At 40.8% G+C, this 26,244-nt stretch overlaps 1 protein-coding gene across 1 annotated transcript; it reads right to left on the bottom strand.

Annotated features, from left to right (window-relative positions):
* Positions 1 to 1,487: 1,487 nt before the first annotated feature.
* Positions 1,488 to 24,075, bottom strand: CUNH1orf198 (chromosome unknown C1orf198 homolog). Its single transcript, XM_017817622.1, has 4 exons — positions 23,654 to 24,075; positions 15,790 to 15,840; positions 5,910 to 6,461; positions 1,488 to 3,957 (listed from the first exon to the last, which is right to left on the bottom strand). Exons 1-4 carry the CDS (start codon positions 23,999 to 24,001, stop codon positions 3,901 to 3,903), a joined length of 1,008 nt encoding a protein of 335 aa, XP_017673111.1. The 5' UTR covers positions 24,002 to 24,075; the 3' UTR covers positions 1,488 to 3,900.
* Positions 24,076 to 26,244: the final 2,169 nt, after the last annotated feature.

The following is a 26,244-nucleotide window of genomic DNA, read 5'->3' as shown; positions in this document are numbered from 1 at the left end:
TGCTGTCAAGGCTCCCCAGATGGTGGGAGGTCAGATGAAGATGTAGCTCTTTGTAGTGAACTACTTGGCTACATTTATGTTGAGGGGTAAAGCCCACTTGAGGAAAGGGGACAGTAACAGAGACCTCCAAAAGAAACACAGAAAGCACTCTGTTGAGAAGAATTGGCTGTGCCTGGCTTACCTGCTCTGTAGAGGCATTAGCTCATTAACTCACACATAGGACAGCCAAATTATGGTTTTGTCCTCACGGTAACATGAACATACTGAATTAAGTGGGTCATGAGCAAACCTGGACAGCAAAGCCTGGGGCCTTGTCTGTAAATAACACCTACAAAGTCAGGTTTGTATCTCAGGGAAATTACTTATGAGCTCTTTGGGGGATGCTGTTGCCAAGTGATCAACAGGACTCTGCCTGCTGGATGCTGCTCCCATACCCACAGCCATGACCTCAAAGACAGCCCTGTGCTGTCTGAGCACCCTCAGCAATGATGGCTAAAGTCACCAATAAATAAAACAATCGCTATCCTTTGACAGGCAGCCAAAGTGTCTTTTCTACTCTGCCTTTACAAGTCTTCACTCAGTAATGAGACCTGCTGACTCCTTGTGCCAAGACAGTGCCCAGATGCTGTGGATTTGCCTTTATTAGAGAGAACTTTTAAAAAGTTGAGATGGAGCTTAGACAAGATTGAAGCAAACTATGTGTAGGCCAGATCCTAAATATAGTTGGAATACCACCCCTTAATTGGCTGTCGAGTCTTTCCAAACCAAATTCTTCTTCAAATGCCTTTTTAGTTGTTGTTGGAAATTCAGCCCAAGTGTAAACCAAATTGTTTTTCAAAATACATTTTTGTAGATGTGAGCAAGCAGAAGAAAAACTATTCTTGTAGCTGCACATTTCGCTTTCTTACACTTTGAGAACTTGCATCATAGGACGAAAGGCAGAAAGTGAGACTACCCAGTGGCCTCTGCTAGCACCTTCCTTTTTGTGACATGCTTTTAAAACCCACACATAACCCATTCGCTCCCCCATCCTGCTTGAGGAAGTGAAGAAACAGCTGTGTGGTGTTTAGTTGACAGCTGGGGCTAAACCACGATATGAGTTTTCAAATTGCACCTGCAGTAATGATCCAGATACTGCTTTGGATTACCTGAAGATATTGAGGGGGGAGTGTGTGTTAGGTTTAAGTCTATTACAGTGAAGTACAAGTAGATTTTAGTCTTTCCAAAATCTCACCTTGTCCCCAGCTGTCAGATGAAATAGTAAAGCAAGGATAGTTTCCCAAAAGATTCACTTAACACCTTGAAAAAATAGCTGAAGCGTGTTGATTTCTTTTTTCCTGACCTAAAAAATTCAGCTTGTAAGTTCTAGATCAAATCATTCTTGGCAGCCTCTCAGGAAGATTCAAGATGCCACAAACAACTCCAATGGCACTGACGAAAGCAGAGTATATGGGACATCGCACAGAGCACCACAACAGCCTCAAACGTTTTATTTAAAGTGACTTTATTAAAACACTGTTAATATAAAATGTGACCAAGTACAATTTTTTTGTAAGAATGTTTAATAAAAACATATTCAAGAAAGAAGGAGCATCAACTCTTGTTAAGCACAGGAAAAATCTACCAGGATAAGTAAAAAGTTCTGCAGCATGTTCTACCAGCTGGTCCCAATGTGTCTTAGGGTCGAGTTAGCCAATGGAAGAGACAGGCAGTCAAGGTTCTTCCCTAAGAAGCTTTAAGGTATTTAGCAGAGATTTAATGTAACACTCCTCAACAGTAGAAGACTTCATTTTCAGATCTCCCCAAATCACAAGAAGATTAGAATTTGCATCTTCATTTTGGATTTAGAACTTTTCAGCAGCTCAATGTACAGAAAACTAGATTCACTGGTAACTGTAAACCCCAAGATTAACATTTGTCAGCTTTGAAAAAAGGTGCGAGTCAATGCTAATTATACACCTAAAGAATTTGTGCTAAAGTTGTTCTAAGCTATATTAGTGCTGGATGCTTGTAGCAAATGCTAAAAAACTGCAGCTAATTAAAAAACAGCAGAAAAGTCTAGGATGGTAACAACGAGTACTTTCTGAACTGCTGAATGCAGAGATAATATCCATGAATTACAGGAGTTTGTACAACTCAGGAAGAATGTAAATATGCTTTCAGAAGTCTGTAAATAAGACTATTCAATGACTTCCACTCTGTGGCAATCTTCCCCTTTAGCTAAGAAACCACTTAAGAAAACACTAGAAAAATTGGAAGGTTTGGCCTTGGTGGTTCAATTTTTTTGGGGAGTGAGGGGTTCGAGGAGGAGTGGAAGGAGAGACATACTTACAGCATTTTCCTTGATCAACAAGTAAGTTTTAATGCTCTATCAGCACACTGTTTGTTCAGAGAAAGCAGCACACCAATTAGAGGTAAAGATTCTTCCAGGACATTTCAAACTCTTCCTGTAACAGGTAGAAAAAAGTCCTGCTGCATCCAATTCTGCACATGTAACTGCCCCTGGCACCAAACCAAATGTCAAGTGCTAATCCATGAGAAGCCTAGCACAACTATGGTCTAGGAGATGGTGACCTTCTTATAGCCTTGGCTGGGACCCATTAGAGCCCTGTGTTTTGCCTTCTACCCCAAACAAATGCTATGGGACTATTGCTGAGGTAAAGGGAAAAGTCAAACCTTTGGCATTGGAGCAGACCAGTCACTGGCTGTGCGTAGGGGAATTAAGGCTTCAAGGTGAGGTAAACACAGTGAGAATCAGTGTGTAAATCATGCTGCATTTCAGAGACGACAGATTCAAATGACAGCTACTCTTGTTCTCTACATTTTAAACACCAAAGATCATTCAAAAGCAGAACTGGAGGCAAGACTGCTGAGGGCCACCTTGAGATGCCTCTCTGCACCTCAGGAACAAATGTAACCCAGATGTTGAACACTAAAGAGAATGTACCCACAAGGAGGAAAAAGCACCAAAGTTGATGAGTCCTTGAGACGATAAGCTGCTTAAAAACAAAAAAGCCTTACGCTGCTATGACCTCCCATAAACATAGTGGTTTCCTGACATAAAGGTAATCTACACTCCAGAAATTCTCCAGTGCTGTAGTTCCAGCACTAGTATTATGAAGAGTTATGCTCTAGTAAGGAGGCAGTGAAATTGTTAGGCTTGTGTTCCCTGAAGAATTTCGCCAATTCATTAGTTGTTGTTCCAGTCCCCTCTACCCACCCCCAAGTCTTTAATCCAGAGAGCAGAAACACCTGTCATTTCCACATATCATTTTTCTAACACTCTTATGTTATTATAGCAGATTTGTAGGGTACAAACACAGTGCTTCTTTGGACCAATCATTTTGGCAATGCCTTTGCCCTCTTCAGAAGAAAAGTGTTTTCAATAAGTGGTACAAAAGTAACTTTCAAACAAAACAAAATCTATAATTCAATGGAATTCTGTATGTTTGTTTTTCATACTACTTTTGCTAGCTATCTGAAGTATGGAATGATTTTCTTACTTGGAACCACTGCACGTGCAACACTATTTCTTACAAGCCATGCTAGCAAGGTTTTGATTGAAAACAGCAATCTGGTCCTGCAGGTTCCATTTGTAGGATACAGAAACTCTCATTTGTGTTTCTTTAATATGTGTATGGTAACTTCTCCCATTCTCTCAATACAGTAGCTACCAAAAATTTTAAGAGATATTAAAAAAATATCCAAATGAAACCACACTTCTATCACTGTTTAAAAAACAAAACTGAATATGGTGTTACAAAAGTTTATACAAAGGCAACATTTAAGAGTTTGAAAGTTACTTCTAGAAAAAGACACAAATTCTAGTAAATTAACATACAAGGAGAAAGGTATTCCACTCCTTCCTCAAAATTGGTTTGATCTGTTTTGAAGTATCTTTTACCAGTTGTCCAGAAAATCAAAGCCAGTCTTCAAGATAACATTGCTTGTACTAGTCTGGAAGGGAAAAAAAAAAAAAGAAATAATATGTAGTTGTTAATTATGGTATTACAAACTCAGTATTTGACTGCCTATCTACAAAATAAAATTTAAAATGTTGTCTGTCAATATTTCAAGGTCTTTGCCTTGCTCTAGACACCTAAATACCTACACCATAAAATGCCAGACATGGAAAAATACTCACAATGGCCATTTAAAGGCAATTGCAGATAAAAATAAAATTCTTTTCATGGGCTGCAGTCAAAAACTTATTTTTCTCCTTATGGAAAAATTCATAAAGATCAATCTTTTAGACTAGAGTGGGAATTGCAGAGAATGAAACAAACACAGAAGAGAAGCATCACTAATTCAACAGATTGTCTGTTGCAATTATAGTCGGTTGTTTCCAGGAAACTACACAGTTTAAACTTTGATGACAAGTTATTTACTAGGCTATCAAGAACATGCTCCCTCCTGTAGTGTTTCACTCTTAGCCATGACATTTGAAGTGATTTTAGTGTTCAGGAAAAGTATTCAAAAGGCACAGGTGAGTCTCTGCATTATCTTCCCAGAGCATGGCTTCCCAGAACAGGGAAGAAAATTCAGAGGAGAGGAAAGGAAGAAAATTCTATAATACATAAAATTCTCTGCTACTCTGTTCCCATTTTGACATGGGGGGTGTGTTTTTCCACGGAGAGAAAAATCAGGCTTATCAAACTGTTTCAGTTAGCTTGAAAAAATTCCCAAAGGAATTAAAACTAGCAAATCATTAATTTGTAGGAAAACAAGTTAAAGCCTTTAATTAAATTAGAGGACTACCATGGTCACAATTTGCAGCAGAACAGCTCAATAAGCATTATCTCTTAGCTTCAGAAAAAAATAACTAATCATAGGGCTTCAAATACTGAAGTGGCTTAAGTATTGTTCTCTCCTAAGTGCTGCCACTTCTCTTGCGACAAGCTACCTCATTCTGTATCTTTCTGACCTTACATAATCTTGTTCAGAATTTAAACAATCACAGTTTGGAAAATATAGTAGAGAAAAAGTTATGCCATGTGCTGAAGATGTACAGTAATGTGTCAGGCTATTGCCAGAGTGATGCCATAGATTACAAACAGAACAGCGCAGCTCTGTTTGAAGAACCGCTCCTCTTCCCTACTTCACAGTTTTCAGGCTTCAGATCTCTTTCTTTTCTTTCCTTCATTATGTCATATCCTGCTGATCCCTTTCTTTTCTCACAGATCAGCATCTCAGCATCTGCTTTTAAAATAGCTTCAATTGGCTATTGAGCTGCTTAAGGTTATTTTTTGTTGTTGGGTTGTTTGGGTTTTTTTATTAAAAAAACATTCAGAAAGCTAATTCTGGAAGCTCACTCTATTTCTATTTTGGATTTTAAGAGAAAACACATTTGAAAGCAGCCCAGCTGCCTGGGACAAAGCACTGGGAAGTGGCTGTCAGGCTACTGCCTGAAACATCTGAGAAACTAGTTCACCATTCACTACTATGCTGTGTGTACCAATAAAGTATCCCAGCCTAGACTCCAGCTTATCTACTTTTCAAGTTAAAAATTTATTCTTTCCATTAAGTGTTTTGCTGTTTCAAAAAAAACTAAAAACAAACCAAACCAACCAAACAAAAAAACCCCACACTCAACCAAAAGAAACCCGCACAACCTCTTTTACTTTATATAGCATGTTACTAGGTAGCTTGCTGTCAATTAGCCACTGGGTGCCTTGTCAGCATTTCTGGTGTTATATTTAAATTATGCCTTTATCCTATGTGTTAAAAAATATTTAATTCAAGTTAATGTGTTAAACTTTTAAACAAAAGGTTAAATAGACTCCTTCACATTTGAAAGATAAAAAGCCATCAAGCTTTATGGAGTCCCCGATCTTTGAGAGTGGCCCTCTCAGATTTTAATGTACTATACAGTTTTTAAATCTAAGGACAGTGGATATAGCAGTACTTACCTGTCCAGGCATTTGTGGGTCTGTAAGTATAGTCCCATCAGTATCTTCCTTGTTTGTCCTAGATGATGCCAGATCCTGTGGTGGGTCAGGAAGAAAGAAGTCATCTAGAGAACTAGTGGGGAGTTGAGAAGGTCGAGGTTTCTCCCATTCGAGAGATACGGAAGGTAGGCTGGGGGCAACAGACTTCTCTGGTTTAGTTATGCTCGGCTTCTCAGCTTTTGTCATCTCCTTTGGAGTAGACTCTTGTCTGTAAAAAGAGGGAAGAGGTTTCTCTCCTTTCTCCATGGACTTGATCTGGCTGGGGGTCAGGGACTGGAACTCAGACTTGTCTCCTTCAAACTTTGAGCGCTCTGCATTTATCTTCCAGAAAGAGGACTCCTCTTCCTTTCTGGGTGCTATCAACCCATCAGAGCCAGGGGTCTTATTGGCCTGAGAAGATTTAGGGACTTGGACGCCAGGTGCTGCTTTAACAGGCTGCCTCTGTTCATTTTGCATCTGGGCACCACCTTGTTCTTGTATGGATAGAGATGCAACGCTGAACTCCATCTGACTCTGTTAAGGGTTAAAGAAAAACAGTATTTCAAAGCCTCTCGCGATGATAGTTTTGACCTTCCGACCTTGATGCATATAGGTAACACCTTTGCCCACAGTGAGGCAACTCCCAGACAACAGGTACACAGCAAAGCTAACTTATTTTCTCAATAAATGTCTATTTTTGTAGTTTCATAAAAATAATAATTTTTAAAAGTCTGAAGTGCAAGCAAATATAAAAGTCCTAGACCTGCTGCAGATTAGTCAGAGAAAGCAATCAGGCAATCATATTCGAGTTACTCAGTGCATGCACACCACTAAAACATTAGAAGAGCGACACTAAAACATCAGAACAGCTGCAGATGTATTTTGAAAATCATAGATGTTTTACATGAAAATATTAAGCAAAAAAAGCTTTACAGTGTAGTTTAAAAGACAATCTTCCACTACAGCCTTTGAAATAGTTGGCTACAATTCCACCTACTTCCAAGATAAAGGGTTAGATGTAGTGGGTATGCACAGGCAAGTCATTTTACAATTCTAATGCACCTCTGAAGGAAAAGAAACATCTCCAGCAGGACCAGTTCTTCACCTATTCCAGAACCTTGTTTTGTTTTTACTTGCAGTGCAAATAGCTAGTCATTTCTGATAGGTAACACTGGGTCAAGGAAGCAAGTGTCCACAGTTAATGCATGATACAGATCTTGCAAAAGTCACCTGAAAGCTAACAGTACTTCAAAATGTTCATTTTACTTACCACCACTTCAGTAAAATGATTGTCAACTAGTTGCACACTCTTTAGGCTAATAAAAGTTAAGCCTTATTTCACTCTGAGAAACATGTAACCATCTTTAGGAGCACAGACAGCACCATAGCAAGTGCCAGGAAAGAACAACCTAATGTCTAGACTTTTGTTTGTAAAATGGAACAAATAATGCAAAAAAAATATAAAAATTGCATTTACTGTTACAGCTATGCTGTTGCCTGAGTGGATTTGAAAAAACTCAGACGAGCTGTAACTTTTCCTGCAAATGGTTAATAGATACTTTAGAAGTTCATTACAGATTTGTGATGTTTTTTCCCATTCTACTTCATTACCCAGCCTTTCTGAATAAAACTGCAATAGTATGTATGGGCCTGATTCTAAAACAAGTCCCAGTTGCATATCATTTTCACTAGAAATGTTTGATCTCGAGTCCTACATTATTGTGCATGTTAAGTTCAAAGGGACTTAGTTCTAGCAGGTCTCACACGAGTAGTAGTTAATATTCTGAAACTTCTCATCAAAGAGCAACTGTTAACCCAGCAACTGATTATTTATAAAACAATTTTTTTTAAACAGTCAGCAGCTGCCTACACATAATTTGACTCATGGACTTACTTCTGACCTTTCTAAAGAATTAGATATATTAGTTTTCCAAGGTTATAGGCAAGGAAGCACCAAGCTCCATGTTTTCACTAAGAATATACTGTTATCAAAAGATGCAGAACATAAATAAGCTGGAAATAATTATAGCTCAGCTAGAGTAAGGTGAGTGCAAGGATACACACAACTCTTACCAAACAGCTCAACACCCGTGCAAAAAACTAAGACGAAAACCGTGGTGCTCCAATTTTTTTTTTCAACAAAAGTCATGACGTAAACCTAAGCGCAGAAGATTTATCCTTAGATAAATTTTGCATAAACAAATTATAGATGCACTGGTGTTGAGGATTATTTACAGTGACTGCCATTCCTTACATTAAAATATAGGGATTTATTTGCCTAAGCTCATTTGGCAGCAGTACTGAATAGCGATTTATCACCCTGAAGTTAAGACGCTTTACGACTTTAGAACTGATAAAATTCCAGCTTAAAAAACCCATAACACAATATAAAATAGACCTGCACTTCTCTACTATCCAAAAGGAAAAATAAAAGACAGATTAAAAAAAAATTCCATCTTGGAAAGCCTAAATTGTGTACGACTTGTCATGTAGGAATTAAAACAGTGCTACTTTTTATCCTTCAGCAGTCAGCTGCCTTCTGAGTAGACTGTCCCAGGGCTCACACTAGGGATGACAGTAGCTAAAGGCCACCACAGCAGGAGTCACTTTCAGTAGAATGATTCCTTCACCCTCCAGCCCAAGAGAGAGGGAAGGTCAGTGCCCAGAGGGCAGAGAGGCTATCACAACCCCAGATCCACCAGGACAGTGTTGGAAATAAAACCCAAAAAAACACCGACGGAAGGGAAGCAGGGGTCTGTTAGAACAAAAATTAGAAAAAGTAAACCAACAAGATGGCTCTGCATTTCAATGTCAGTAAGACAGACAAGCAAAGCCAGGCCTCCTGAGAAGTTCTTGGACTGTGGAGCTAAAGATATATTTTATGTTCTTTTTTATGGCTCCAAATATCAACTCAGAGGTCTGGTTTGGAAGTGGCACATCGCTTCTAGAGTGTGACACTGCAGCACAACTTCAAGCAGTTGTGCCTTTCCAACCTGCTCATGGATGCATGTTCTGAAGAAGATGTCCTTTTTGTCCTCTTAGTATGGAGATCATGGAGTGTACCTTTCCATTTTAGAAGACAGGGCCACCTGACATTTAAGATTGCATACTTGTATCATGGTATGCTTTGGAGATCAAACAGTTCATAATCTGACATGGAATAATCCAAATGAAAATATTTCTTCAGGAGTTTGCGTTCTCCCACAAGGAAGGTAAAGAAGATAAGACTACCCTGACAGGTTCTGAAAGCACTGCATCTCAGCATGATGTAAATACAGCTCCGTGAGGTCAGATGTATAATTCTGCTTCTAGCATTTAGCTCAAGAAGCCAAGAACTTCTGTGGACCAGCCGCAAGATATTCTGTATTCCTTGAAATATATAATGCTTCTATTTGACTTTTGAGGTTACTTAACACAACTAAGCCCCTAAGCTAATGAAAGAAAATGATTAATAGGCAGTATCTTTCAAGTAAAAAAATTGGCAATAAAACACCCTCCCCCGCAAGATAAAACAAACCAAATAACAGAACAGCATCATAAGTAGGAAGATAATTTCACACAGAGATGGAGAAGACTCATGTGTGAAACACCCTATGCTGACATCTAAGTAATGAATAGTGCTGAACACTCTAATGAGTCACTAGACACTACAAATGTGATTTTAATTAGTGTTCTGCTCTCAGTTTTTTACATCAGATTGCAAATTGGCAATTGGTTGCGTCAGCAGGAGAAAAAAGGAAACAATATTTAAAAGACAGTTACCCCCTTAAAAAAAAAACCATTTCCTTTTCCTTAAGGTTTGCCAACCATGAGAATAGCATCTCTCCTGGCCCCAGTCAATATTAGGGCAGCAGCTCGCCTGTCAAGGGTCACAGTGTGCGCTCGCTTTCCTCAGGCTGAGGCAGAGTTGCTGTGAGCTGCACTGGCATACGTAGCATTCAGCAGTGGAAGGGTGCCTGTGGCACTCTACTAGCTGCCACCTTGGGGAAGCAAACACTGAACACTGGGATATGATTTCATGATCAAAAGTGAATTGTCATTTAGGCACCGTTTGGGATTCTAGAGACAGGGCTTCAGTCCCCCACTGCTTTCATAGATTTTGTATGACTTTAAATGAGCTGCAGTTTCTGTACTTATAATTCTCTATCTAAGGAATAAAATAAAATTATTTTCTTTTTCCTACCCTTTGTCCAAATTGTATTTCTGGGAACTATTCAGCCCAGAAACTCTCAAGAGTTTACAGACAGGCTAGTGAGGTCCCAACTGCAATTTCTAGAAGTTATTGGAATTCAAATAAAAGCTATTAACAGCAGTAGTATTTTCAAGATGTTGCAAGAGCAAATCTTTCTCAACACATTAAGAGAGAGGGGGGAGAGAGAGCATGTGAAAGCATGCACTAAGAAGTATTTTGAGGCAGAGTAAACCTGGAAGTCTGTGTTCTTTTTGGTCTTATCCCTCTGGTCCCAAACCACTGCAAGGGTTCAAATAAAGGCTGCCCTGTCTTGATCATTTTTCTGAATAATAAATATGAATAATAGTATAAATTGCAGTTTTTAGTTGTATGTCCATCTTTCCTTAAAAAGATGATATTAAGGTATTTAGGACTTTTGTTTATTGGATTAAAAAATTTAGACTAAGCTTCAGTCTCAAGGCAGCAATAATCCACCAAATCATACTAGTGGCTGTATATACTCATGAGAAACAATGTATTCTGAAAGAGAGGCACCACACACTGAGAATGTCATGATTTAATAATACTGTATGAAATCAGGTCTCAGTTCATAAGTCTATATTAAAAACAAGATGACCACAAAGAACCCAGGAACTTTTTAAGCATCTTATTCACTCATCAGGAATGTGTAGTATTTTACTAAGCAGTCACGCAAATACAGCCAAAACAAATTGTTTTCCTTGGCAGGCTGAAAAATCCAAATTGTTGAGAAAAAACTGCAGAAACACTGTCAAAAGCAACTTGTTTTAAGCACAGACTAATAAATGCAGAGGTAAGAAAGCCAACTTTAAAAAGATTTAGAAGATGACTTTGCTTTGCTGAATGGACAAAACCAAAATAAATATGGGACTCAAAGTAGTTGCAGTTTTTGCTTTATCTCCTGTGCACATCGTGGGTGTTTTTAGGATCTTTTCAGTCAGAAGGAAATCGTTAGGTCAGCAGAGGCAAATTGCAAGGGCAAAAAAATAGAGCCAAGTACTCAAAACCAATCTAAGTAATTTTAGTCCCTACAGAAAGACAATGCCAAACATATATAGCATGGATCTCTGGAGGAAATTACATTATATACTCTTTGGTGATATGAACTGCATTCTAGTCTGCCACTGCTACCATCTAGCTTGAGCCAGCTGATGCTGACAGTATCTGGTACATGCCCGGTTTTATGCCCAAAAACAACTGTCTAAAGAGTGATGCAGGTAACTGAATCCTCAGCTGAGAACACTTGGCCATGTAGAATAAAATAAACATTGCACATAGTTTCTATTACCACAAGTTGGGTTTTTTTTGCTCAAGAACTAATAGTCAACAGTGGTCTTACAGCAGCGTGTTTTAAATGTGTTTTAAAGGGAAGGCTAATCCCAAAACCTCAGGGATCACGCTTTTTTCCTTCCAAGGAAGCACTGCCATTATGGCTGCTTGGCAAAAATAATTACACCAAATTATAGTTTATAACAAACAATTATAATATCAGGCTGCTAAGCAAAGGAAGGAAAAAACTCTTTTCTTGAACTTTTTTCCTATTTAAAACAAAACAAAATCCTCCACAACTAGGACTTGTATGAAGAAGGATACTGAAGTCTGTCTTTTAGTTTTAGATAAGGGAAACAGTTTGCAAACCATGTTTCTTTATAAGTGCAATTTTTCTCTTCCTAAATCATTGCTAGGATTAGATCACTTCTGTAGCAATATAATTAGGGAATTCAGACATGGAGGCAGAAAACAGATTATTGAAGGGATTGAAGCTTGACACTTCCTTGTTTTGCTTTTTTTGGTTGGTTTGTTTGTTTTAAACACACAGTGAAGGCTTTTCTTTTCAACAAATAGCTGATGGTCTGTGGAAAATAGAAGAGAGCTGGCAATTATTCTACCTGTATCAAGAAAAACAAATTTTTAGATATGCATGTGTCAATTTCAAGCATTTGGAATAAAACCTGTTTTCATTAATAGCATGAATTAGAAATAGATTCCAACTTACTCCCATGCTGCTCAGTGCAATCAGTGTGTTAACTGAGGTGGCAGACTGAAATGATATTTTCTGCCCATTATTAAATTATTAAAAAAACAAACAAACAAACCAAAACCACAAAACCCACGAAGTTCTCAGTTCAGGAAGAGTTGCAGAGAAATTTTATTTCCAAACGCAGGCATGATTCTTGTTTTCCATTTATATCTTGAGGTCCATGCTGAGTTTCACTGAATTTTTACTTCAAACAAACCAAGAAACCTCAAAGGCTAAACTCAGCCAAAATGTCGTCTTTCATCTCACGTAAACCTGAAGCCATAAATAGAACGCCCTGAATTCATAAACCTGGCTAGAGCTCCATTTAAAAATGTAACCCACATTTCAAGACATTATGTCCATGAGGGCTCCACCCATGAACCAAATCACTCCCTCCAATTCAATCTCTGGTTTTAAAATGTCAGCCTATTTGCAGTGCCAAGAGAACTCATTGCTTCCCAAGTAGTTTTCCTTCCGAGAAGTGATATCATTATCTACTAAAAATATTATTTTTAATGCTGTCAAACAGCTAACTCAGCAATTTACATGGTATTTCTACTTTGATTTGTTTGAGGATTTAAAAATAAAAAGGTAAGACAAGAAATACACATCAAACCGCTAAAAATAGTGGAGACACTCATGCAAGTGTTTGCTGTGATAAGATGACTTAAGCCATATCTCACATTTGTGTTTAAAATGAGAACACAGAAAGCTTATTTTTGACACAAGTGAAGTTATCAAGCCCTTCAACAATGTTCTGCCCAAAATGACCGCAATTTAGTACTCTCCTCTGGGTAAGTTTGACAGCCATGGAATTAGGGAATCCATTGCACTAGCTCCTATAAGAAAAATTTATCCTTACCTAATCCCCTAGAATCCCCTATCCTTACCTAGAATCCCCACTGGCATCACTGTAACACCTGAGAGGCTTCATCTTGGGAGAGTACATGCTCTCTACTCTTCTCATTACCCTCTTAGTTTCCCTCATGTTAGTTACAAATACTGATTTTGCTGTTTTATTTTTCTGAGTCTCACTGTTAAAAAAAAAAAAAAAAGCCTAGTGGTTTTACTTATTTACATCTTTATTTTGCTCTACAAAAGCCACATTACTTTCCTTGGGTAAAACAGAGCACATTCATGCACATTGAAGGCATTAAAGTGAGATCAGGGGAAAGAATATTGTGGAAAGACTAACCCTTCACGGGATAGAGCTCATGGAATGGAAAGAGCCTGATGGCCTTAAATAACTGGAGGAACAGATTTGGCTCACAAGACATCGCACGTGCATTACAACACATCAACCTTACTGAACAGCTCATTCAGGTTTCCTCACGTGGGACCAGTTCAGCAAGGATACTTTTTCCTCAGCTGGTACCTCATGGGAAAATTGCCTTCCAGTATCACCTTATTAAAGTACTGGTTAGGGAAGAGATCTAAGAGTAAGCATGAAGCAAGATCTCCACCTTTAGAAAAGGAAGACTCAGCAGCTGAAGGATTTGGCTGACAGACTGATACAATATGAGGTACCGAATTAAAACCAAAATGAAGCACCCACAGAAACCAATCAACCCACACCCTGTAAAGCCAGACAAAATGGATTCCCTAGAGTTTTGCTAGAGAAAAAGGTCAGGCAACTTTTCAACCTACAGCTGAGGCACAGCTTTTATCCCTGGTCAGCAAGCAGGGAGCGGGGGAGAGGGAAGCACAGCTTCATCAGCCATGATAACTACTTCTAAAGCAACCTCCTCCCCACCTCACTTCTTTTCAGCAGGCACACGGGTGGTCCCATATCATTCTATGATCCTCCATTCATTACAGTAAAGGATGAAACTAGTTCATCTATCCACTTGGGTCCCTCATTTTGAAACAGTAGGAGGACAGTAGAAATAATATTAATCAGTAAGTGATAAACCACAGGTTGGGTTCAAAAATCCTTCACTAGACATACAAGCATTAAAAAGAAAAAGAGTATCAATTAAAGAGAAAATCCATTCAAATGCAGATGCATCTCAATTTGGATCACCAGTCAGCACATTACACGAAGCATTATCCTCCAGGAAGTTCAAGTATTCAGAACTTACAAAGTATTATCAAGACAGAACATAAAAATATGATTACAGCTGCCACGTTCCCAAACCTGAGTTTTTTGATTCATACCGAAAAATAGAGGAGACACAACAATGCTGTCTCCAGCATATGATTTATTACACCTTATTGTCAATGAGGTCCACACTTTTCTCACAGCTTTTCCTTTCTTGGCAGCTTCACCCAAGTACACTCATGTTAAAAAACCTCTGATATTATACTAAGAGCCAGTGGCTGTTTCTTCTAAAGGTTCTGAAAGACAGGAGGACTTGCCTGAGCTATCAAGCTTCCACTGCAGGAAATTTTCCACTGGTTCCTGAACCATCACAGCTTATAAGGGAATTTTAAGGCAAGTGAAGACTGGCATTGGTTTCTCTTAAACCACGGCACTGTAGGCTGCCAGGACCCAGGAGCCACATCAAGTTAGAGGTTAATCAGCTTCTGCAAAGCACAGATGGGGTGCTGGCTACAGGCAGTGACCTTGAGCAGGGAGGGCAAGGGTCAACCAAATTAATTTAGTGTTCACTGGCATTTCCAAATAATTACTCTGCATTAGGCTAAGATTATATTCATAAGCTCATACATGATTATCTACATAGTTCAAGGGCAAAAAAAAACCCAAGCCAAAACAAAATAAAAACAGGGAATAGGGCAGAAGCAGCTTTCTCTGACAGAGAACACAAAGTCTGAAATGTATGATTAAATTAATATGTTCCCCATACACAGCTGAGAAAGGCAATGAGCTGTGGTTTTGCTCCCAGAATTTCTTCAACAAGAAGAATTAAGCTTGATTTTCCACCACAAACATGGTACAACCATATTTCCTCAAACTGCATGTTCAGAAAGATGGAGAACTCTGGCTCCATGTTAGGTATATGAGAATCCCATCGTAAATAATACTTTAACAAAATACCAGCAGTAAAGTGAGAGGTGAAAAACAGCAACACAACAACTCCCAAACCGAACCACCACAGAAAGAAAAAAAAACCCACCACATTCTTTTTTGAAGGAGGTGCCTTTTGGAGATGTAATAACATAATGCTTGTATCATAGCCTCAGGTCAACAAGTTTCATTACATTTGTTGTAGGACAACATTCTAGGTCATAATAAAAAGATGAAGCATAAGACAGGCCTTAAGAAAAAAATCCAATCAAGTTACTAGATACCTGCAACTTTCTCACCCCATTTCCTAGCCAGTTTACGCCTGACTGCCAAAGTGAAATATGGTTATGTTTTATACAATATCTGATAAACATGGAAAGTTGATTAAAAAGTTTGCAATGAAAAATTAAATAATTTGTAATTAATCAGTTTTACACCTGCACTTGAAGCCAGAAACTTAGTTCATGAAGTCCCATTTTGTGTTTCTGTTGATGTAAATCAAAGTACATCAGTTCTGTATCATTTGCAGGATAGTCACTTTACACAGCTCTTGTAGAATAAAGGTGATATTAGTCTATCGAGTATCAAAATGAAGACCATAAATGCATAAGGAAAAGTATAAAATGACAGACCAACATTAAAAGTAAAATTACTGCATAGTTACCTTCGTTTCCCAGGAGAATGGAGCTGAGTGTTCATCTTGCCAAGTTATGTCCTGAAATAAAATTCAAGAATGACTAAAAATCAGAACAACAACTTTACCTGCTGGGAAGCATCATACAGATGACATTACATTACACTGCTGGAACTGTAACAACCACTACCACACAACTTGCTAAAAAGTGAAAGCCCTACTTGAAGATGGCGCTGATTACATTTTAGGACTGACTGAAAGCAAGTTCTCTGAGGGGAAGGTTATCAATACTATACCAATTTAATCTACAAAATATACAAAGGTTTAACCCGGTCTAAACTACTTGAAATGGCTTCTCAACAAATAGCTTTAAGATGTATTATATTTCCAGTTTTCTACTAGGCATTTCTTTGGTAGCCACTAGCAACACACAGGGACAGAAAAAAGAAAAGGAGAAAGGGAAATAAAGTCCCATTTCCTCCCCTTGGCAAACCGAAGAGCATGTGCACAACCAGGCAGTCACATGGCAGTGAAACAGCTGTGCAGCCATCAGGACAAGCCACAGCTGGATCCAGCCCTGACAAAACACATAATCATGCTACTTCAATGATGGCTGGTCTGAAGTAAGAATTCAGTGGTGTTGAAAGAGCCAAATGACATCGATAGAGTAAAATCCCAATCTCAAATCAATTCTTTTAAGAAGGTATATTTCTGAAAATAATCCCGATTTGAGAAATTTAAATAATCTCTTCATACACAGCATGCCCTCCAGAAATACATGACCCACATTGAAAAAAGGAGTGAAATAATAAAAAAATTACTGTATTTCATATTTTTTGAAGACTTAAAACAAACCTATTGCATTTCTATTCCTAGTCATGGCTGGGTCTCACTGGTACACTGGACGGTCATGTTGGTAGAGGCTGTGAGTGGCACTTTCCATACTGAGTATATCCCTGTTTGGCCACCCCAGTATATAAGAAAGGAATGGGAGTTGGAATACCGTATGGAAAGAGAAAGGCCAGGAGTAACCATGCAGGACTTTCATACTCCTGCTGTTCAGAGAATAACAGAACTATACCGTGATTTAAGACAACACAGGAACCCCACATCTCACTATGACTGCTCTTTTCTTCTTATTTGTGACCTCTGCCTTTATATAAATGTATTTCTCAGACATCTGATAGCATTCTCTTGATTTGCCATCTTATTTCACCCTAGGCAGATTTTGCTGGCCAAGAGCTATGAGATCACAATTAAAAATGTCTGAAACCATGTCCTAAACAAGAAAACATGTCATTCTCCAACTATTACTCATCTGTGAAGCACAGGGTTTCTCGCAGCAAAGCATTTGTGGTATATATAAGGATGATCCCATGCTCTTAGAAAGAACTGGGCTGATAGAGACCATCTAAGAGGAAAAGCCTGGACTCTGCTGGATCCCACATTCTGGCCAAAAAGGAAATTTGGTAAAGGAAATTTTTGCCAAGAACACAAATGTAATACCAGGTTCTCTCATTCCAGGAAACAGATACTCAGATGTACTAACATTTAAAGAAAACAAAGGCAATAAAAGTCTGCTTTTTAGTATCTATCAGTATTTGCACTGTGCTGCTGACCGCATGGGCATGCCACACCACTCAGTGTGTGATGCCTCACAGAAGGTGTATCAAACTATTTCAAACTCATTTTAGGACTATATCATTTGCCTCTGAAGCACATATGACAAGAATCACAGTCTGAAAGGGAAGAGAGATGGGACAACCCAACCATTGGATTGAGTCTCACACACAAGGCAGGACTATAACCCTTCTGTCCACATGGAGTCTGGAAAAATCAGTACTTGATTTCAACCACAACAGTAAAGGACACAAATGAAGTTCAGAGAACACTGTAACACTCCTATATGCTGTCACAGCATCTTAAAGCTCCAGACATGTAGGCATAGTTGCCAGTGGGTTTTACCTTAGGAATTTAAAGGAAGCTCTGTCTTCTTGCCATTTACAGGACAAGCAAACCAGCTGTGGACCAGTTTTAAACTTGGGTGCAAGCCAAGACCATCCTTGTCCTTGATGCAAGACATCCAGTTCTTTATTTTCCTGTATCTGGGGCAAGTTAGACAGCACCGGGAGGGACCTCTTCACCCAATACTTTCTGCACACTCTCAACTCAGTGATGACACCACTGTTGTGAGACTGACCACAAAGGGATAGTAAAGCAGCATGGAGAAGGCAGAGTGAAGGTATGAGATCATCATGCAGCAGGATACATCATTACCTACAGGGCAAAGCGAGTCAGTCTCCCATTTCATAGAATCTGATGTCTTCTCAACCATCATTGCACCTGTTGGAACCTCAACTTGTAACCTCAACCTCCAGCATAGGTAAACAAAAAGCTCTTGAAATGAATTAACAGTATTTTGGTACCAGTTGTTAAAAAGTTCAGGTTAGAGATAAAATCTAAGACTTTCATAGACTATTTCAAAAGCTGGAATTAGTAGACATTTGTTAGGCATGAGCAGTTCCCTAAAAGAAAAGGACCATAGATTTGTTTTTCTTAAAAGGATGGCTCATTGTATCTTGGACTGCACAGCCCAGCACACCTCAGAGCCAGTAAGTCTGAGGAGCTCTGTCCACTTTCAAGAGATCTTCCATAGGACATAGCAAAGAATAAAAGACATGGTTTGAGGATACAAACCTTCAAGAAGGTGATGTCTGTGGTTATTTGAAGTGTACTTCAGGGCAGGATGAAGGAGACAGTTGACGAGTTCTGTCCATTGCCAGGGAAGGGAAGGAAGTTTGTGGCCTCCACCTCTTGTGCCCTCACACAGAGGACATGAAGAGGAACAAGTGAGAAGCCAGAGATTACACTTCATTAGTTGCCTACCTGAAGTGCCTGATTCATGTTTGTCATCAACAAAATATGAGAAATAACTCTGACGTAGAATAAACAAATTCTTATACATTTGAAAAAACTGGGAGCAAAATAATCAACTATTTCAATATTAACAAAAGAGAATTATGAGTGAAAATTCTAGAGAAAAAGGCCTCAAGGCTATTTATCATCAACATAGATTAGGAAAGATCCATATCTGATCAGCTTTTGTTTCCAGTACACAACAAAGCCTTCTTCCAGAAAGAAGGCAAATAAATAAACTTTTGTTCACCAGTGTTAAAGAAAGAACCTATTTGTAAGAAATGGGGCCTCATGCAACGTATTTCAGAGCTGAAAAAGACAAGAAAAAAGAGAGAGAGAGGCAAAAATCTGGTCATACACTTGACTTCAACAACCAGCTGCAAAATATATAAAGAATCACAAACTACATTTGCTGTATGTAGGCAGCTTGTTGCAAAACAGCATCTGAATTTCAAAATGGAAGACACTGGTAGAAAAATGCCTGCGTATCTGACATGACTGTTGCTCAGTACAGCTGTCAGTAAGTGGGAAAGTCACAAACCCACCAACAAATGCATCTTGGAAGTATTATCAGAACAGGACTTGCTGGGTTTCAGGGTTTAACTGCACTCAAAAGCTGCCCTGCATTTTTCGTTTTTTAAAAAGCACAAGTCTCTAACAGGCCCAACATAAAAGTTTTTGCTCTATTGACTATTTGTTGCTTTAAGGCATTTTTAAGTAGGGAGGTAAAAGGGTTGATCCTTTTCTTGGTGCCAAAGTTCTTAAGGCTAAGCAAAACAAAATACCATATCTGCCTTCAGGTAGATAAGTCAAGCTTCCCTATTAAAAGACGATCAATGAAGCTAACTGAAGTCTCCTACCTGTCTTTGCTCCACATAAAATGCTTACTACTTCTTAAAGCATATGGCATTTACTTCAATGAAAAATTTAGTTATTTCAAGTCCAACTCTTTGAGCTACTGAATACTGCTCAAATATTGAATATCCATTTAAAGAAAAAAAAATTTAAAAAAAGAAAAATCAGACCTTGAATCCACGTGTATGTCACACACTTATGGATAAAGAGGGACAGTATTAAGAGAACAGTGAGAACTTGTTGTAAACTACTATCTAAACTTTCACTGAATCAAACAGGATCCAGTGGCACCAACTAACACCAAACCAGCCGCTTAACAAAGGCTGACCACTACAGCAGGCAAAGGGTGGTAGCCTCTTATACACTCTGGTTTTCCACTGGTTCCTCTCATAACTTATGACACATTTCAAAAATAATCAATTTATATTACATTCATATTCAATCCTGGTTTCTATTTTCAGATTTTCCTCCGTTCAGTTAACCTTCTTTTCTACCGCTGCGGGCATTAGACATGAATGGAGAAATGCCAGTAATTGGAGGCTTGTTAGGAAAGAGGAAGCTCTGTTTGAAGGTCGCAGCCTCCAAAAGCCCTCAGTCAAGAGGTCTAGACTGTCTAGATACAGAAAATTGTGGTGAAGCAACAAATAATCTCCTGGTGCTGGGCTCATGTGTGATGGTAGCGAGTCAATCTTCAGTAAACAGAACAAAACTTATTTCATGGGGTCATTAAATGACCCTACCAGCCTAGAAGAGATGAAAAATACGACCTAGACGAGCCAACTCTAGAAAACAGAACAAGACAGAGAGGTAAGGGATGTTGGATTTTTCTAGCAGGAGGTGTTAGAGAATACTGGGTCCTGCAACCCCATCAAGGCTATTGAGCTGATGTATTCTGGGGTTCATCTCAAACAGGAAGTCTTAGCTTGACACTGTGAGGCTGATGGTGGACACGTAATGGCTGGTTAGTGCTTGCATGCACCCTCACCACGACAGCGTGGTGCTCACAGGTACAACTGCCAAGCAGAACTGGGTGCCACCCAATCCAACTCTGCTTGAGAGAAATGCTGCTTGGGGAATCAAGGAGCCTAACTCCTGTACTTCAGTTTCTTTCATCAAGCTTTTCGAGACTTTTAAAAATACCTTCAGTTCTTTGACAGCAAGATGGGAGATTAAAAGAGCAGCTCTGGTGTCCTGGCACAAATAGTCTTTGGGACCCGCGTTCACAGTGCCTGCACAGCTTCGGTTATTAACTCCATGGCTGGTGATGCTGCAATGAGCATAAGATAATGGAAGAGAAGAAGCAGTGGCATTCAGCTGACTTTAGGCATTTGCTAAGAGTCACACATGGTGCTGCAGTGCTCTAACATTACAAAATGACTGGATCATGGCTGCAGGATGCCATGGTCCTGTTACCGCACATCTATTTTCTCTAACACCCTTCCCACACAGCCAGCATACTGAAAGGTGTTTTGAAAATGTAAGAGATGCTTATAGTTTGAGAACTTACAGTCCTGGGCTATGAGTTCAGGAGATAAATTTGGTGTTAGAAAAGATATATGTGAAATGGTGGGAGCGAGAAAGAGGGAACCAACTGTCCAGAGATACGAGACCACTACATATATCCTCTGGACCACCATATGAAAGTGGTCAAATGCATGAAAGTGGGACTGAAATGGTGAGAGGCCTGGACGGGTAAATCAGTATCTTCATCATTCTTCCTTGGTTTGCTTTCTCCCTAGACCTCTAAAGAACATGAGGTGAAAGAGATAAAATTTCCATGCTTAAGCAAGCACAGGTAGATCACTACAGATTTCAACATCAGTTAACAGGGAAGATGAGCTGTGTCTGGAAACTTGAAACCTCTGGAGTAGGTGTCAGCAAGAACATCACCAGATCAAAACACTCTCACTGAAAGTGCTGCAAAATCAACAAGTGATTCTGAGGTATGCAGACTACTCTCCATTTCCTTGCCTTTGGATACCATACATCGATAGACAGGGACAGCAGCCAGGACCAATCTAATTGCCCTGAGCAAGGGCTGGGTGACCACAGTACATGTAGCAGTTACGTCTTACAAAGACAGCAGGAGCACAACTCAGTAAGCTGTTAGACCAGAAGACAAGAAGATAATAAAGCTCTGTAGGCCAAGCACTTGCAAGCCTGGAAAGCTGAACTGAAATGGCAAGAGACTGGCCACAGTAGCTCTGCAACAGCAGGACAAGGAGGAACAATTAGTGAGCCAGGGCAAATGTCCAACAATCAGGTCGAATGCCAGCAAGGGAGCCAGGGGAGAGGAAGCTATCAGATGAAGAGCCAGGAAAGGTTCCAAGGCTCAATAGTGCAGTTGGAAGAACTAAAATGGAAATTGAGGATGCCAAAACGAGTGGAATCTCTTTTCTTCAGAGAAGCGATTTATATTAACTTCTGCTTAGAAGTCAAGGAGGAAGTCAGTTGAGGCGGATGCTTCCAAAATTAAATACTTCGTATCAAGTATTTTGATGAATTCTTTGATTAATGGCAACAGAAACGCTAATACTATGCATTTTGTAACTGCATTTGGGGAAAAGAGGGGAAAGAAAACAGCTTGCTGAATTTCAGATGGACTCTCTAGCTGTTTTGTCAAGTGGGAAATTATAATTTCCATACAGTACAGCACAACAGCCTACAACACGCTTGCTTTCCTTCCAGATCCACATAATTCAAAGCAGAAAGCATACCAGAGCTCTCTGAGACTGGGAAAGCTGAACGTATTTACAGTCACAACTTTCACAACTAACTTTTAAATTTCCCTTCAAAGTTTGTTTGCACAATCAAATTTGTTGTCTTGTGTTCTTCTATACCTCTCTTTCACCATTACTATTAAATATTTACCTAGAATTTTGGGTATCACAGACTAAACAAAACTGAGTTTGACCCTGTGTTCTCTAACTTTAGATACGATGTGCGCGCGGCACAACATCACACCTTCCTGACAGGTGAAACACAGGGAGCAGTCTTCTAGCACAAAGCTCCTTGGGAACCATGATGCCCAGAATCAATGTGCCTCATATGCTTCCTATAGATCCTATTGCAAGGGATATTGGAGAGGAGGCTAAAAGTAGCACTGTTCTCTTTAAATTGGATTGATGATTACAAATACAGAAGGAGATTATGGGTTTTTTTTCTGGTAGAAGCCACTTGAGTTAATTAACAATAGGTCACTGCAAGTTATTATATGAACATAGGGAAAGAGACTGGCTCTGTAATCATACAGAAATGTAAAAGAAAAGAAAACAAAGGGAAACAATACACAGAATAAGAGACACAGTATCTGAAGAGCACTGTCAGGTCTCTTCAAGCATTGTTAGACCTTCCTCTTTAAGGGATCGCACTAGGTAACATGACCCACTGCTCCAGACCGGGTACCCTTATACCTATGGATTTCCAGAAGGGCTGCCACGCTTTGCCATTAGATAGACGGCTCTCAAAAGGTTCGAAATCCATACTTTGTGCCATCTATCTTTCCACACCCTTGTTTTTCCTGGCATGTGACATGGAGCAGGCTGCATTTTTTTAAGGTGTCAAACATGCCAAGAGCTGGAATGTTTTCAGTGTTGTATTTTTAACTGTGTCTAAAACTAGAAACAAAAAGGAAGAGACTTAATTGAATGTAAACATTCCCTACAGCCTATTTTCAGCAAGGGACTATGCCCAGCGCCAGCCAGGGCCATGCCCCGCTGTCGGGGCAGCTGGAACTGGCCTCTTCTTCAAGTCCCCGTTCTGCAAAACCCACTCCAGCGTTACCGTCGCTGGCGCCTTCCCCGCTTTTACAGTGTGACCGAGTCCCCCCGCGCGCGGTGTAACATCCCGCCCTCGCGCAAAGTCGGGGAGCCGGGAAAGGAACAAACCTCACCACCGGGACAACTCCCCCCAGTGAGGGGGGATGATGCCGACGGCGAGGAACACTCGCGACCCTCTGCAGCCCAGCGCCGGCGGCACCGGCGAGCAGGAGCAGCGGCAGCTGGGGCAAGGCTGCGGCCGCCCCGCCCGGGCGGCGGAGCCATGGGTGGGGAGCGCCGCTCGCCCCAGACCCGCCGGCGCCCCCTCCCCTCGGTGCCCTGTCGCGGCGCGGCCCCCGCGGTACCTCGTCTCCGAAGCGCACCACCTTCTGCCCGGTGTTGAGGCGCAGGCTGGGGTAGGAGGGGGGCGGCGCGGGCGGGCGGGCGGCGCCGCGGTGCGCGGCGTAGCGGGCCTGGACGTGCGGCTCCACCAGGCACTTGTCGATGATCTCGTCCTGCTGCCGGGGCGGCAGCCGCTCCCACTCGGGCCCGTAGCGCTCGCGGATCCGCTCCTTCTCAGCCATGATCTTGCGCGCCATGGGGCTCAGCGAGGAGAAGTAGCTGAACCGCTTGCGCTCCCGCTCGTCCAGCGGCCGGTTCCCGTTCATCACCGCCGTGCGGGAGGCGGCGATCGCCGCCGCCATGGACGCCATGGCCACCCCGCCGCCGCCAACCCCGCACTCGCACGGCGGGAATGGGAATGGGAAGAGAACCGCCTCCTCCGCTCCCCTCCTGCAGACGCCGCCTCCCCTCGCTCCCTATAAAGCCAGGCCCGGCCGCCGCCCCGCGCTCCCCGCCCCCCGCACGCCCAGCGCCGGCGGCATTCCCTGCCCGCCTCCCCCGCGGCGCCGCTCGCCGCTCCCGGATGGGGGGAGCCGACCTTCCTCCGTCTGCCTTGCAGCCGGCCAGGGACAGAGGGAAGTGGGGAAACCACCTCCGGGGCTTGCTTCGGTCTCATTACCGTCGGTAGCCTGGGGCTGACCGGACCCCGCTGCCCTCAACTGCTCCTACCGTAGCGCTCGTCTCCCACAGCCCTTCCCCTTCTTTCCAGAGGAGCCAAGTTGTAGTATTCCCACGCTGCCAGGGCCAGGAGCACCAGGAAACGACTTGCCTCAGCTGGCAGAGTGGGCCAGAACCAAGAACCTGCCTTTCCTAACTTCTAAATAAGTATTACATGTTTCTTAACACGATAGAAGGGTGAGCAGCTGCTGTCAGAAGGGACATGATGCCTGGGATGGGCTATTTTATCCAACTCAACAGGTTTAGGGAGCAAGATGGTCTAAAGCTTCTGTATTATTTTGATAATACAAAAAATTGCAGCCTAAGTGTAACAAGTCTATGCAGCAAGCATTAGTTATACCGGTAAAACAGATTTCCTAGAGGCTGAAGTAACTAGGTTTTCTGGTCTCTTCCTTCACTGTACAAATGCTCTCTTTTCCTGCAACAAGTCCTAACTTTGGCAAAGCATTCACAGAGGTACCACACAAACTCACAAAAGACGTCCAAAGTCTCTGGGGGTGGGGACACATAGTTCCTCTTTCCACAAAAACAAAGCAAACTTACCTAAGACAGGCAAATATGCCAGATGATTTATGTGAGGCTAAATCTATTTTGATTTTTGGCCTAGGTACTTGCATGTGAATTTGTACTATCTTCAAAATAGATTACGCAGTCACACAAATATTGTGATTCAGATTAATGGTTTTTCATTGCTTAGCCAATTTTTTTTTCCTCATTAAGCTTTCTTTGACATTATTCTTAATCGATAAATGGTTAGGACTGCAATATATTAATGTTCCCATTTAAGAGTTCAAATGATATCGCTAGACCAGCTGTCTAAGATGACACAGAAGAGGATGGAAAATGATAATTAGATTTTCCACATATTTGGTTCTTAGGAGGTAATTAGTTCCCCAAGTCATCACATACCAGCCCAGTTATATAATCCTGTTTTGTTTGTTAAACTTGTTTGAGAGCACTTGACTTGAGCTCGCTTTCTTAGTCATCTGCATCACGCCCAGAGAAACAAGCCTTTGAAACACGTATGTACACACACACACACGCTCACAGTGGTGTAATTCATGTTACACCTACCCTTCTTTGATGTCCCATCAATCTTTTCCTCTGGCATCAGGGGGTGGGTGTGAAGTCAGTCACAGGAATAAGAAATGAGGAGAAGGAAACCCAGACCTTGGTACATGCTTTGTTTGCCCAGGCAATTTTTTTCTTCCCCACCATCCTTTCTCCACTTCCTCTGGTCTAATCCCTAAAACAAGAAACCTCCTATTTTACAGTTCCAAGGACTGTCTGGTCAAGTGCCAATGCCAACTTCGCCTTTCTCAATGAGTAACACAAGGTGTAAGAAAACTTACAGGCTTAAAAGAAAGATCACACCATTAGAATACAATCAAGGCATAAAGTTTGGCATCTCTTCCAGGCTACTGTACCCATTTCTCCATTAGGTAGGCAGAAAGTAACAATTCCTTTCCTCCATAATTAAGTCTAGTAGAGGTTTCTGAAACTTCTGGACTTTTAAACAGAAGAACCAAATAGTGCTTATTTCTAGTGGGATAGAGGAAGGTACTCAAGCAACAAAATGGTGGAAAAATACCATTGTCACATCTGGAAAGCAACCCAATAGTTTCAATCAAAACTGACAAGCCTCCTTTATCCTTACTTGGAATGAAACACCTACTTTTGTCCTTTACAGAAATTCTGATCAGGAAAGTTTAAAATGCATGTTCATTAGTACCAGCCAGACAAGTGGTCAAATTTGCTTTTATTATGGCTTGATTAATGAACCTTAGATCTGCATAGGAAATTCTGCCTTTTTTTTTTTTCTGATGAGTTTTACTTACTCAAAATTATACCTATCCTTCCAAAGACATAGCAATGT

Source organism: Lepidothrix coronata, unplaced genomic scaffold (assembly GCF_001604755.1).
Source record: "Lepidothrix coronata isolate B3197 unplaced genomic scaffold, Lepidothrix_coronata-1.0 Scaffold61, whole genome shotgun sequence".
NCBI classification, from domain to species: domain Eukaryota; kingdom Metazoa; phylum Chordata; class Aves; order Passeriformes; family Pipridae; genus Lepidothrix; species Lepidothrix coronata.
The sequence above is the reverse complement of the archived record's forward strand: the minus strand, read 5'-3'. Positions and strand labels throughout refer to the sequence as shown.